A 12,710-nucleotide genomic window follows, 5' to 3' on the forward strand; every position below is an offset into this window, starting at 1 on the left:
TGCATGATTCATTTAGCTTCCATAGAACGGTGTCGGCATTGTACTGCTGTGGTTATATTGCAAACTTTTTTATATTTATACTGTATACGAGCACAAAGTAGACTAAACTGACAGAGGAAGTAACTGATATTTATTTAGTGTGTTCATGGAGCTCCTCATGGTTTCCTTGATGTAAAGGGCTTTGAACCTTGAAGATGAAAAGCGCTTTATAAAAATGTGATAATTGACCATATTTAGAAAAAAAAGTTCAGTGTCGTTGTATTTCTAGATTGTATTGTAATGATATTGTTCGATGAATTAATATAAATGTGTATAGAAATAAATAAAGTGAAAAACCACAGGTCAAGTATTGTATTTAACAGTAATAACCGTGTAATTTGACTTAAAAATTATAGGCAATGCAAGTTTATTGTGCTATACAAAGTGCTTTACAGAATAAGAAAGACAATTACAATACAAAATTACAATACAAACAAATCAAAACATCAATAATCATCTTAAAATTAACATAAAAAAAGAAAAGTGCAGAATAAAAACCTTTCAGTCACATGTTTTGAGCCTGGATTTAAACATTGTTAAAGTAGAGGCCTGTCTCACATCTTCAGGAAGGCTGTTCCAGGTTTTAGCTGCATAAAACTGAAATGCTGAGTTCTTTGTTTTAGTCCTGGTTGAGTCCTGGTTGAGTCCTGGTTGAGTCCTGGTTGAGTCCTGGTTGAGTCCTGGTTGAGTCCTGGTTGAGTCCTGGTTGAGTCCTGGTTGAGTCCTGATTTTGTCCTGGTTTTGTCCTGGTTTTGTCCTGGTTTTGTCCTGTTTAGTCCTGACGCTGGGCACCAGCAGGAGGCCGGTCCCTGAAGTCCTCAGAGTGTGAGATGGTTCATATGGCTCTAACACTCATTTTTTAAAAGGTATATTTTTGCAGTAGTCCACTTAGATGAAAATGTTTAAAGCATTTTTTAAATAACACGTTTTTTGCAAGATTTACTGTGTAATTTTCCATTCATTTTGTGCAATAAACTTGAACCTTGACCAAGACATTTATAAGCACTTTTCTGATAGATTATATAATATCAATTAATTATCCTAAACCATACCAACAAGGGGTGCACTTCTGGCTCCATCGACTCTAGCTCCAATTCACTTTACATTGAAAAACTGTCCCCCCTCTCTCTGTAACTGCTGCAGTGAGCCTCATTATTTTGGTCTTAAAATGTTCATATTAACCCACTCTACATGATCCTGGTGTTTTTATTTTGCTATTATGTCCATAAGTCAAGATATAAACATTAATATCAGACAAAGCAGGCGCCGTCTTTCCCCGGGGTCACTCCCATTAGCTTTAGCAACAGGTGTGACTGACAGAGTTGCTAAGTGCCCACTCCCTGTTAAACCAGTGGTGTGGGTGAGAAGGGGCGTTACTTTCAACCACCTTCCTCCGGATTGGCTCTTTGGTTGCTATGATACTTGTGGTCTAAATTACTAATATGTAACTTGGATCCGATTCCCCCTATACCTTCTAGCCTCGATGAGCTTCATTTGACTGGAGCCGAACACTATTGGTGACGTCACACTCCCTTAGTTCACTTCTCTATACAGTCTATGAAGCCTACACATGTCTTCAGTTATTTGAATGAACCATTTTGTCTCACACAGCCATAATGTGACAGTTCTGTATCTGCAAGGTACATGTTTAGAAAGCTGTGGGTGCCATATTGACTGGAGTTGCTTATTAAAAATATGATTATTTCCGCTGTCAGCATGTATACCGGGACGTTACAGCGGGGGGCGTGTGGGACGAGTATGCCCGTTTTAGCTTTGCTCCTGTCAACTGGCAATTTTCACCTGGAATAGAGTTCAGTCAGCGATCCACAGTGACTCATAGACACAGGGCTTCTTGTGTTTATTAAAAGGGTATAGGCCTTTCATGTATTTCTGATCTTTACCTCTTTTTGTACTATAGATATATAGTGATATATTGTTTAAGGGCATACATTTCCATTGGTAGTTGTCATGTATTATGTCAAATTCACAATATTTTTGGCACTTTCGATGTGTCATTCATTTGTTTGAGGTTGTCCCTGGAAATCAGTTATGCAGTAGATGAGCCAGATGCCCTTCCAGCTTGAAACTGACAGGAACAAGCCAGTGCAGTGCAGTGTCTTGCCTAAGGACAGGGTTCAAAGGCTGGGTTCAAACTAGCAACACTATCACTATTGAGCAAAAACTCTCCTCACTGTATCACCACCACCACTGTATATTTTAGATGTAGTAAGTTGTGCACTACTTGAATATCTGTATTTTATCATTTTTCGCTGTCCATTTTCCCAAACAGTACAGCATTTAAAGTACCGGTAATGGATTTGCTTAAAGTTGCACTGTGTAACTTTTCAGATGGTCGATTTGCCATATTCCTATCTACATGGAGATATTGCGTTGCCTGATTGGTTCCACAGACTTACCTAAATATACAAGTTTTTTACTGCTGTGAAATAATGAAAATACCATGGACAAATGTAATGCAGTTCTTTCTGTTACTCCAGGCATAGCAATAACTTGAATTCATTTGATACAGGGTCATTTGTTCTAAACCACTTGCCGGATCTTTCTCACTGGGAGATTTCCGATGTTTTGGACAGGATTTGGGCTGGCATTCCCCGTTCTCCTCTGCTTCCTCTTCACTGTGCTCTGCGGAGTTCCTCACATACCAGACAGTACAGACCGCCTCTGATGTGCATACCACAGGCTTACTCAAAGTTTAGTCTGTGAGGGAGTTACCAAGAAGTCTCTGTAGATGAAAACGTGACCTTGACCGTGGATACTCTCCAATAGATTGAAATGATTTAGTAAAGCACATTTTATAAAAGTTCCTTGTATAAAGCTTCCTCGAGACTAATCGGGTATGTGGTGATTATGCACAAACATGCTTTTATCCATGTCATAGTTCCCCTCACTGTGTATCTACTCAAGCTGTATTTAGTGTGATTCATGCATGTGTGAGTTATCTTTATACTTCTATATTCAACACCCTCTTTAGCCGCCACCAGCACATGCTCGCTGCTCTGTACTAACTTTGTGCAAATTGGCGATGCAACGATAATTGGAGAACAAACAAAACAATCCTGTTGTTGGCACCTCCGTCGGACCTCAAACAACTTGGAGGCGCTTTGTTGTGATGTTTACCGCATCGCCAGCTCTCATTTGGCATCACAGTCTTTAATTCATTTTAGATGACTATTGCGATTTAAAATATAACACAACATACACAACGTAATGCTTCTCAGGTGTCATAGATTGTAACTATATAGCAGACACACACATTATTCTTTATTTAAAAAGTGTTTAGGAAAGTTTAACTGTAAGCCAGATTTTACATTTTAAATTTATTTTTTGAACTGAAATCAACTGTAGGGGTAGATTTGATTCATTTTTGCCTAAAACAAATATCTCATACATACATTACACCCATAAAACTCAACATATTCACTTCAAAACTAGAAATTGTACAAACCAAATTAACTTTTTGTACAGCACTATGTAAATGTATTATTATGTATCATTCTCATACATTATTTCTCCCTTTCCATCCCAGTGTTGCAGTCACCCGCTCCAAAGACATGCCATCCTTCGGCCCGCCCATCCCTGAAAACGTCACCTTTCCCAAGTCCTCCGTGTTCCGGGACTTCCTGCTGGCTAAGGTCATCAACGCCGAAAACGCCGCCCACAAATCTAACAAGTTCTGTGCCATGGCCACCCGCACCCGGCAGGAGTACCTACGCGACCTGGCCGAACGCCACACCACGAGCACCCCGATCGACCCCTCGGGCAAGTTCCCCTTCATTTCCCTAGCTCATAAGAAGAAAGAGAAGACCAGACCATATCAGGGTGCAGAGCTGAGAAGTTTGGGAGCAGTGACTTGGCAGGTGCACGCTGAAGACCACAGCTCGGGAGGGGAACTGGACGCGCTCCTGGCCATATCCAATGACTTTATAGTAGTGCTGGACCAAGAGGGGAAGGAAGTGGTGTTCAACTGCGCGGCAAAGGACGTGATTGGCTGGACACTGACTAACCCCGCCTCGCTGAAGATATTCTATGAGAGGGGAGAGTGCTTGTCCCTGCGCAGCGTCAGTAACAACACGGAGGATTTCAAGGAGGTCATCAAGAGATTGGAGGTAAAGCACACAAACTGTACATGGGTTTCAGACGGCATCATGACATTATATAGGCCAATGTTGTTTAAAGGTCCAATATTATGCAAAATAGAGAATGGAGTTTCCAGGGCGGTAATTATACAAATAATTTTAGTGAAGGTGTCTGGAGTTTAAAAACACAGTGGAGCACTTCCTGTATTGCCACATGACATCACAAGGTGGAACAGAGCGTTTTCAGTTTGAGAGAAGAACCTAAATGCAGGGTTTGTGTGTTAAACATGTGTGAATGAAACAAAACACAACTCTAGGTATGTTTTGGATGGGGAAACAACATAGACATAGATCAGAAAACCACTTAATATGTGTCCTTTAATACACATGAGACACAACTAAATTTAATATTGTTAAATGCAGATTTTGGGTCTTGGGTCTGGTCACTAATGGAAATGATCAGCTTCAAACATTTTGTGAATTTACCTTTTGTATATTTCATGGCAAAGTACAATCTGGCTCTTGCCCCCATCTGAAAGTATGACATCATCACGTCTGCAATTTTAAGACCACCAACTGACCATGATTATTCAGTTATACAAAATATTACCAAATCATAACTTAAACAGATTAATAGAACATAAGGTGATGTGTCTTTAGTAATGAATCAACATAGCCCTGAATTATTTTTATAATTCAAATATATATTAAAAACAAACAGAACCAGTGAGGTGCACACAACACATTACTGTACCAGCGTTTCACTGCGATCCGCTCCGTCGCTCTCTTCTCTACACGCCACGTTTGAGGTATGGATTGATTGATACCACTGTGCTGGGGATCAGAGTTACCATGGCAACACGCAACATGTATGTGGAAACCTAACCACATGAGTTTTTAGACAGTCTGAAAACTCAACAAAATGGACAAAAAGGAAAAAGCTACAGTTTATGGACACCGTACCAGCCTACCTCTGTAAACTGGCCTGTCACGATAACACATTTTGAAGCTACAGAGAAATATTGTAATAAACAATTGAAACTACTTTGATATTAATTATTAGATTTATTAGATTAAAATAATGCAAGATAATCAAAGTAAACCACTTTTATATAGGCAGTATCATTAAGACATGAGCTGCAACAAGTAAACAGCAGAATGTAATAATTAGCCATAAAAGGGACTTATTTACCCCTCCACATCTCAAATCTTATGATATTACAACAAAATACCCCAAATCTCCTCACTTTTTCAGAGAAAATGTACTCACGATAAATATTGAGGTACAAAACATATTGTTCCAGTTTTCATATATTCAATGATAAGTCGATATAGTTAGTATCATGACAGGCCTAGGATTATATAAAAAAATACTGTAAAATGGATTTTTACAGATTATTACAGTGATCAGAGATGCTAAGTGATACTAAAACTAATATTGAAATTAGTAAGTTAGATACTAATTTGAGCAAATATTGATACTACAAAAAATAACATTAACAGGACAAAATTTGAACTTTCCTGAACAGTTTTCGTGTGATGTTGAGCTTTATCAGAACAATCACAAGACCCCATGGTAACATAAAGTCCTATTTTATATATCAAAATGACTTTCTATTACTAAAAAGGAGCATTTTTATCTTCATAGATTCTAGAGTATTGAGTCAATCCCTTAATACTAAAATTGAGTCTGAAATTGTAGTACTTTGACAACACTAGTGGCGCCCGCTGCTCCTGAGGTTGCTCCACTGGCAGTGAAGGACGGGTCAAATGCAGAGGACAGATTTCTCTGTGGGAACAATAACCTGCACCTTAACCTTAGTAGCTTTGCCAAGAGACACAAATTCAAAGCTTTTATTCCTCCTCTTGTTTTTTGGGAGCTTCTGACATTTTTTTCTTCCTGGTTCTCGTTTTAGACTGATGCTTTCATGCTGTTTGTCCACTCACACTTTTCTTAGATGGTCTTAAATTAGATCACATTGTGTTAAATAAACATCTTTATTAATAGCATAATCGGGTGACTCAATGATTTCCTTCTTTTCTTGTTCTTGTCTCCTCTGCTGATGCCATAATAACATAATGGCGTAAGAGGAGGCATTCTCAAACCAAACTCACTGATAATTTTCTCTGTTTCAGTCGCTGCTCTCAATTTGCAGGTTATTGTGTGGTCTCATTACCGGGCCATTCATATCTTGCGAATTTAAGATGTAGTTTCATTTTTCGCGGAGGACGTGCTCACATACACCTACACACACCGAGCGAACGGAAGGGAAGGCTGCTAGCTTGTTCTTTTTCCTTAGCTGTTTCCATGGCAGCGACTTAGAAGAAAAAAAAGGTGTTTTCTTATGTAATGATTAGTGCTTTAAAACAGTTCCCCAGCGAGCTCCTTCAAAGCGTCAGTCTGTCTATATGCCTGCAAGATGAGTCTGTTATGTTTATGTAACCTTGATGGCCCACATACATTCAAATGAGGCCGTAGTGAGAGCTGTTGGATGTTACTATTTTAATGCACATTGTTTTGACATACTTAAAGATGCACTGTGTAACTTTTGTGGTGGGAAGTATGCCACCTGCTTGTCTCCATAGGAATGTTATTGCTTTGCCTGAAATATTTCACAGTATGGAGCTAAACTTGTATAACTTGCTTTTTTTTTTATTACTGATCTCTCGAAAATATCTCTAAACATGCCTTGTTACTTATCTCCACAGATCTGACCTGTACCTTTGCCCAGTAGTGTAGTGTGCTTATTTCCATTGAGATCATTGATAAGTTTAAAAAGGGGATATTATACAAAATTCTGCCATCTTATAACGTGCCGTCAAAACATGCCTGAAGAGGTTTTAGATGTCATCCATGCATCTCTGAGTAATTTAGTGATCTCTTCCAGGCCCCGTTCAAACCCTCGTTACGGTTAGCTGTAAGATTCTGTTTAAGACTCGACTAAATAAACAAAAGCATGATACAAAACAACACGCTACAACTTCACAAACCTGTTGCGATGTGCAGTAGTGTCTTTAGCTGGATGCACTCTTAGAAAATACGTTAATACATTGTTTTCAGCAAATATAGCATTTTCAAAACAATAAAAGGTAACATGGGGATCTTAATGATTTATGTGTTAGCAGTTAATATCCCCCGCTTTAATGCCATACTGTGGAACATTCCAGATATTGCAATAACATTTCTATAGGTGGTGTACCCTCCATCAGAAAATGTATGTACCTTTAAATTAGCAAGTACAACTATAGAAATGCATGTATAACAATTAAAGCAGTCTCAATTATAAACTCACTAATGGACTTAAAAGAACTACTAAGAACTAATTAGTCTAATAGAGAAAATATAATAAATGAACTTCCCCCCAGTATATATTTTCTTATGTTATTATATTTGTAGCTAACCCTGCATGTCCAAATACACACACCTCAGAATAGTGTCCATTTTCAGTTTGGAGTTTTTGTCGTCATTATCTTCAATCATTCGGGGGAGCTGTGTGCCAAGGACAGCCACTTTCTGGCCTTGGGCGTGTGTGGAGATTTCGCTGTACTTTTATTATTATTTTTTTTCCCTCTTGTTTGTACTTTATCCTCAGAGCTGCGTGCTGCAGAGGACAACTCAGTGTAGCCATTCATATCAGGTGCCAGACTGCAGACAGATTTATTGACTTGAGTTTGTCAGTTTGCTATAGTTAAACGTGCTGTACCTGATTTTTAGTGTGTTAAAACCGTGAAAAGAATGAGTTTTGTTATTTATTTATTTTATTATTATTAACAGTTTGGTCCAAAGTTGTTCCTTGTTTACCTTAAGCATTCCAAGTACCGTAAATTTCGGACTACAGAGCGCACCTTGATATAAGCCGCACCAGCTAAATTTGAAGAGAAAATCAATTTTGTACATATATAAGCCGCACCTGAATAAAAGCCGCAGGTTTTCATATTGTAACATGAGATATTTACACAGAAAGACGCTGCACCGACACGCTTTTTTTTAAACTGCCTGAAAATTGGCACCAACACGACAACAACACGGGATGAACACATCTGCAGGTTTAGAAAATAAAGCTGCACCAACACGGAAAATCTGCTTTTATTTCCTCTGAAAACTTTTGTCGTCTTTTTACATTGACCAAGTTGGATTCATTGATGTCGAGCTTACGTGCAGTGGCTCTATTTCAGGGGTCGGCAACTCGCGGCTCCGGAGCCGTATGCGCCTCTTTCAGCCTTATACTGCGGCTCTGCGTGGCTTGGGAACTGACACAGACACAGCTCACAGTCCTGCGTAAAGAGCCCTGATTTTCAGACGCTGTGCGCACAGGGGTCAGGAGCAACTTTGGCCCGTCCCTAATGACACACTAATAAGCTCGTCCGTAGATGTATCATGGAAATCCTGCTGGAAATCGCCACAGAAATCTATTTGATGTAGTAGCAAGTATATTATCTGCTCTTGTCTCCGCGGTGACGTATCACGTATAACACATCAGACACGACGCACAAAAGTAGAGCCACAAGCGAGTGAAAATGAGCCAAAACAAAAGTCTTTGGAGATCTTTTTAACAAAGGGGAAAAGGACAACTGAGGAGCCAGAAGAGGAGACTACGACCTCCAAGAAAAAGAAAGATAAATTTAACAGACAATGCCTACTTAAAATCTGGGTTTGTCGCTACAGGTGACTCACGCACAGAGTCCGCTCTGCGTAACATACGGGAAAAGCAAATAAGGCAATGAAACCTTCAAAACTGCTTTGGCACATGGAGAATAAGCACCTGGGATTAAACGATACGCTACGAGTTTTGTTGTTGTTGTTTTTTTAAAGAAACTGCGGAGTAGAGTAGACATAATCACATAATCAGCGCGATGCATGATGCAGCGGTTTGGTGAGTTGTATTTTTTTAATGCACTTAAGTTGTTTTTGCCATATTTATCTGCCACGTGTAGAAGGCTTGTCCGTGAAAGTAAAACCTACATTATTCCGTTACATTATTGTTATTATACAGTGTTATCTTCATTTTAGATGTCAAAAAGTATTTGCGGCTCCCAGTGTTTTATTTTATGTGGAAAGTGGGTCCAAATGGCTCTTTGCGTGTTAAAGGCCGACCCCTGCTCTGTTTCCTTTCTGTTTCTTTATCTTAAAAACTGCATCATATCCATTTCATGATGCGCAAAATGATCGTTCAAAATCAAAACTAGTGAATTCTTCAGAGCAGAATCTTTCCCCACGTCTGTCTCACTTTTACGTTTACAGCTAGAGAGCGCCCCCCAGGGGCCGTTATCCAGTAAAATTCCATATATAAGCCGCACTGCTGTAAAAGCCGCAGGGTTCAAAGCGTGGAAAAAAAGTAGCGGCTTATAATCCGAAATTTACGGTATCCTAATTAGTCACTGCAATGAGTTTATAAGGGCTTTCCACAACTTTAAGCAAACAACAAATAGCATGCTAACCACGTCTTCCTGATTATGGAACAATAAAAAGCTTTAGAATTAGATGCAGACAGTACTCACCTTATTTTGACCTCAAGAGCTTCTTATACAATATGTCTGTGCTGGGGCAAGACAAATTTTGCTCAAATACATGGAAAAAATTGGGATACAGGGCCTTTAAAGGTGCACTGTGTAACTTTTCTGACAGAGGATCTGCTACCTGCAGGTCTCCATAGTGATATCTATTTTCCTGGGATGTTTCACCATGTGGCATAAAACCTTTGTATGAAGCATTCATTCCGTTACAGATGTTTTTCATGTTGATAAATACCTTTACAAACATGCATTCTTACTGATCGGGGTCACATTTCCACAGATCTGACTTGTAACTTGGCCTAGTGGCATTATTTGCTTGTCGACATGGAGTTACATTGTGCATCTGTAACTGAATGAAAGAATCAGGTTATAAAATGTTATCTACACTTTCCTCTTTCCCTTGTCGATATCTACGGTTACTAATGAATATTCTTTTCTCTTAGTACTAGTTTAACTCTTTGTATTTATTTATTTTTTTGCCTTGTTCTTGTGCAGTATTTGACAAAGGGATGTGAGACAACAGAGATGACCCTGCGGAGGAATGGCCTGGGACAACTTGGATTCCATGTGAACTATGAAGGCATTGTTGCAGAGGTAAACTAATCTATATGAGACCTAGTAACATGGACATATATATTTGAAAGCTGCTGGTAATATTCGTACCATCTTCTAGTTCTGAAATAATTGGCTGAGGCTGAGTGATTCTTTCTCATTATTGTATCCAAAATGTCTTCATAACTTGCCGGTATAAAAAAGGTTAAACGTGTTACATCAGATTTTTACAGTTTTAAAATTGTGAAAACAGAACCAGTTCATTTTAAGACGTTTTCTGCCAAAAGTTATTCCTCACCTACCATATGTATTCAGAGCATCCTAATTATTCACAGCAATGAGTTTATAAGCTTTGCACATCTTTCAGCATTGTGTTAAAGCTAAAAACAAGCAGCATGCTAACAACACATTTCTTGATTCTTAAACGGTTTATAATTAGATGCAGACAGCTCAGAGATCGCTTTGACCTTAAGAGCTTCTTTTACAATACATCTGTGCGAGAGCAAAATTGTAAAACTGTACATTATATTATAAGGGCAAAATACTGTTTAAATCACACAAAAAAAACAGCTCCATGTTATTTTTCCATAGACCAAAGTTTTGATCAGTCTCGATTTAACTAGAATTACCCGGAAATGTACGACTCCCAACCTCCTTCTGTTTACTCTTAACCCGTCTGTGTTTTGCAGGTGGAGCCGTACGGTTACGCCTGGCAGGCTGGACTCAGACAGGGCAGCCGATTGGTGGAGATCTGTAAGGTCTCCGTGGCGACGCTGACACACGAGCAGATGATCGACCTGCTCAGGACGTCTGTGGCTGTGCGAGTGGTCATCATCCCCCCGCACGAGGACGCCACCCCACGCAGGTCAATGTTTATTTACACTTTCTGTAACTTGTAGGGGGTATTCTAGTATGTCTTTCTTAAAGACCCACCTCATATTTTTCCCCCCAGAAATAGACTAAGTTAAAGCAGGCTTGCATTTCCACAAACCTGACTAAAACATGACATGGAGGAGGCGTCTTCCTGCTTGTCTCCATGAAAATGTTTTGCCTTGGATAAAATGTTCCCCATATAGACATTTACTTATCTCTATAGAGAATGTTCCACAGTATGATTTGACCTCTCATTTTCCACAGAGGTATGTTGGTGATGTGCCTCCACTAAAAAGTTGCACTTTTTTGGGCTTTATTACATAAGGTCACACCTCTGCCCTTTATTTTTCAAGCTGTTGGTTTGTAAATACCCAATGGACAAATGTACTTGTATAATTTTTATTTTTACTTTGAAATAAACATAGCTGTACCAAATCATATGTAACAATCCACGTACTCTTAGTATGTTAGTATGTTTATTTGGCCTTTCCACTAAAACAATGGGCCGATGGGCTTCTGATCTCTTAAATCACCTTTCACTCACAGAGAAGCTGACCAAACATAGTAGTGGATGGGGAAAGCAGAAACACACAAGCACTGAATCATTATATGATAATATTATGAGTCGAGGACCAAACCTAATGACAGTTTGCACACTAAAATGTGCTTCTGCAAATGAATGTATTGTTAAATTGATTTAAAAAATCTGGAAGCAGCCTTCTTGCAGCCTTGTCACAGGCCAAGTTTGGCCCGTGGGCCACGCTTTGGGCCCGCTGTTGTATAGCAAAGTAGCATAGCATACTATTGTCATACAGCCAAGTCGTATATATTAAAAAACAGCTCATAGTGAATCAGTAAATATCTGTCAGTATAACCCTGTGTGACAAAGCATGTGTTACCCTTAAGGCCCATAGTTGCTGGGATATGTGTCAACCCAATAGCAGCAATGTAAGACAAATGTATTTAATTTCCCTCTCTCACCACAGAGGCTGCTCGGAGCTCTACCGTCTGCCCATGAGCGAATACAAAAGTAGCAGTAACGACTCCGGCTCCTTCGAATACAAGTTCCCCTTCCGCAGCAACAACAACAAGTGGCAGCGTACCTCCAGCAGCCCCCAGCAGTCCCTGACCGCCTCCCCCCAGCCCCACACCCCAAACCGGGCCATCAGTCTGGGCAGCTCCGTGGGCAAGACCCTGTCGGCGGAGAGACTGGAGAGGGGAGCAGCTATCCCCCGCAGTGTCAGCAGCGACGGACGGCCCCTGGACTCCAAGAGGTAATAGTGGTTAGGGGATGGCACTACACACAAGTATGCTGGAATAAAGTTCTGATATAGCTCTGGGTTTTTGAAAGTATTGATCCTTGTACTAGACATTCTATCTCTTAACGTCACATTAAAGACTACATTTAAATCCTCTTCAATCGTATGCTATATACTCTATAATGTAAACATAATCAGTTAAAAGGTTTCATTGCTTCTTTTTGTCAGGTTTACAGCTAGTGAAATTTTAGAACTGGTCTTATTCCTGAGTATGCATAAGAAGTAAGGTGCCATGAAAGAAACACAGAGTAACATTTCACACAACCTAAGTTTATTAGATAACAAATTATTCATCAATTTAAGGCCTTACCATTTA

General features: G+C 39.5%; 1 protein-coding gene across 1 annotated transcript in view; it reads left to right on the top strand.

The window, feature by feature from the left end:
• The window catches only part of sipa1l1 (signal-induced proliferation-associated 1 like 1), a 130,785-nt gene that overhangs the window by 100,741 nt on the left and 17,334 nt on the right, over positions 1 to 12,710 (top strand). Inside the window, exons 12-15 of the mRNA XM_055232292.1 lie at positions 3,587 to 4,166; positions 10,146 to 10,244; positions 10,892 to 11,067; positions 12,062 to 12,349. Coding sequence (XP_055088267.1) covers positions 3,587 to 4,166; positions 10,146 to 10,244; positions 10,892 to 11,067; positions 12,062 to 12,349 — 1,143 coding nt within the window. The remainder of the gene's footprint in view (positions 1 to 3,586; positions 4,167 to 10,145; positions 10,245 to 10,891; positions 11,068 to 12,061; positions 12,350 to 12,710) is intronic.

The sequence above is a fragment of the Periophthalmus magnuspinnatus genome, chromosome 24, assembly GCF_009829125.3.
Source record: "Periophthalmus magnuspinnatus isolate fPerMag1 chromosome 24, fPerMag1.2.pri, whole genome shotgun sequence".
Classification (NCBI taxonomy): domain Eukaryota; kingdom Metazoa; phylum Chordata; class Actinopteri; order Gobiiformes; family Gobiidae; genus Periophthalmus; species Periophthalmus magnuspinnatus.